General features: G+C 51.3%; 1 protein-coding gene across 1 annotated transcript in view; it reads right to left on the bottom strand.

Moving 5' to 3' along the window:
• Positions 1-2,266, bottom strand: part of LOC105301254 (gasdermin-C) — a 27,594-nt gene that overhangs the window by 6,047 nt on the left and 19,281 nt on the right. The window contains exons 4-5 of the mRNA XM_023519703.1: positions 2,097-2,240; positions 97-175 (exon numbers count right to left, since the gene is read on the bottom strand). Of these exons, the coding sequence (XP_023375471.1) occupies positions 97-175; positions 2,097-2,240 (223 nt within the window). The remainder of the gene's footprint in view (positions 1-96; positions 176-2,096; positions 2,241-2,266) is intronic.

Below are 2,266 nucleotides of genomic sequence, written 5' to 3'. Positions count from 1 at the left end.
CTGCTGGAGGCTCTCACACCCCACACCTGTGGCCCCCAGGCCATCTGTGGCAGCTTTTCTCAGGGTGACCTGGGCACCCCTTGCCTCAGAACCAACCGGGATGCTTGCTGAAACTCAGGATCCCAACCTCGCTCCATATCTTCTGACTCGGACTCCCTAAAAAGGAATCTAGAACCTGTGTTTTAAACAAGCACCTGGCATAATCCTTACGCACCCAGTCAGAGACCTGCCTTCAGCGGGAAAAGGAAATCCGCTTCCTCCCTCTTCCTGTACGATCATCTACCTGTCATCCTTCGTCTACTCCCCTGGCGTCTCCCCCCTCACGTGTCCACTCCAAGTCTTGCCATCTTGCTGGGTGACGTCATATTTAATGTAAAGAACGTGGGAAGGTCTGAGACTTGCCTAACACCAACGATTAAGTGTCTGGCAGGGGACAGGAGCCCATGAAGGAGACAGAGTAGAAACTACCATAAAAAAAGACCCCACAGATCCTGGTGTCCTAGTATCCGGGGAGAAGAGAGCTCCTAGGAGGGAGTCATCTAGTGCATGGTCACTGGTGACAAGACAGAGTATATTCACTGGGGGACACAGACCGCAGTGGCTGAGGCATGGATGCCAGGGAATGAGTGAATACAGAGTGTAAGAGATTCTCTAAAGAATTTGGCTGTGAGGAGAAAGTGTGTAGGAAGAGGGGACAGTGGAGGGGACACGTGGGTGAGGAGTTCGTGAGACGGCAGAGACCTGATCTTGCTGTCAGGTTGCGGGGAGGACCCAGGGGAACTGGAGAGTGTGAAGACAAATTTGTGTTAGTCACGTTGACAGACATTTAACTCCATCACATCTGGGGAGATGGACTCATTTCCATTTCATAGGTCAGATGGGTGACAGAGGGCTTCTGATTTTCTTCAAAGTTACACAGCAAGGGCTCAGGCAAATTCTTGAACAGCTCTGCACTTTATTTTCTTCTCCAGTTTGTTATGAGGATTAAATGAGTTCATGGAATGGAATGTTTACTGCACTGGGTCATTGTAAGTCACCCTGAGGCCAGAACTGTACAAACAGATGAGCCCTCACTCGTGGGCAGGACATGACTTGCAGACACTGTGGTGCGGTCAGCCTTCTGTCAAAATCTAACCTCATTTAGTTCATGCACACTTGCCAGCACTTAAAAAACATTTTTCAAGATGGAATTGAGCCACTGATCCCACACAGCTGGAGAGTTCAGCTTCATTCTATCTATTACCACTGAAAGAGATTATTCACAGCAGGGCCCTTCCTTGACCTGACATTCTAGCAAAGATTCTACAGTAAGGAGTGGGTGGGTGGGGGTGGGGGAGAGAGAGAGAGAGAGAGAGAGAGAGAGAGAGAGAGAGAGAGTGAGTGAGTTTGATATGTGTGTGAGGGCACCCCCGATCTCTGAGGAGATGGATCTCAGCCATATCAGGCTGACCTCTACCTGGGACACAGCACTGGGGAAGGGAGAAGCCAGGGCTCTGAGCTGGTCGTGTCTGCAGTGCTCATTGTTCTGTCCTGGTGTGCACTTGCTCTTTGATGCTAATGGTTCTCCCACGTGGAGTCAGAACCACAACAGTGTATGGGAAACTGCACTTCGAGGCTAGTGACGGAGCGAGAGTCGTAGGTAAAATTCTGCATCGTGTTGTCGGGGCATGGCACCTGCACTGCTGTTTGTGCCTGTGTGGATATATTATGGGCTTTACGAGGGGTTATGGGTAACCTGGGCGGACTCTGCAGCTCTCCCAGTTGAGCTGCCGAGGGAGGTGGTGGGACCTTGAATAGAAAGCGTTGGGATGAGAGCCATGCTTGGCCCAGGGCTAGGGATGCCTCCTTGTGGGCACTGTTTCTATCCATGTAGGAGACTGTCTCTGCAACTCCCCACAGCAACATTTCGGTCGAGCCATGATTGGAGGTGGCTGTAAGTGGGTGGCTGTGTGTGTGCTCCACACAGCTGAGAAATGTTGCTTCTCCTCTCTGACCAGGTGGAGAAGACAAGGCTGCCTGTCGATGGTCTTTCGCTTCTCATCACTTCACAGGAGAAGCAGACCCCTCCGCACCTGCCCCCTTCAGCCTCTGCTTACCCCAGCCTTTCTCCTTGAAAACCAGCGGCTTCATCTTATAGGCCATCACCATGCCCTGCGGCAGAGTCAGCTTCATCTCTCTCACTATGCGATCCTCTCCCACTCCTTCATCCTGAGGAGACAAACCAGGTGACATGCTCACATCTGCACATGATTTTAAAAGACAAATA

Source organism: Pteropus vampyrus, unplaced genomic scaffold, assembly GCF_000151845.1.
Source record: "Pteropus vampyrus isolate Shadow unplaced genomic scaffold, Pvam_2.0 Scaffold232, whole genome shotgun sequence".
NCBI lineage: Eukaryota > Metazoa > Chordata > Mammalia > Chiroptera > Pteropodidae > Pteropus > Pteropus vampyrus.
Note: the sequence above shows the minus strand (reverse complement) of the source record. Positions and strands in the feature narration are given on the sequence as shown.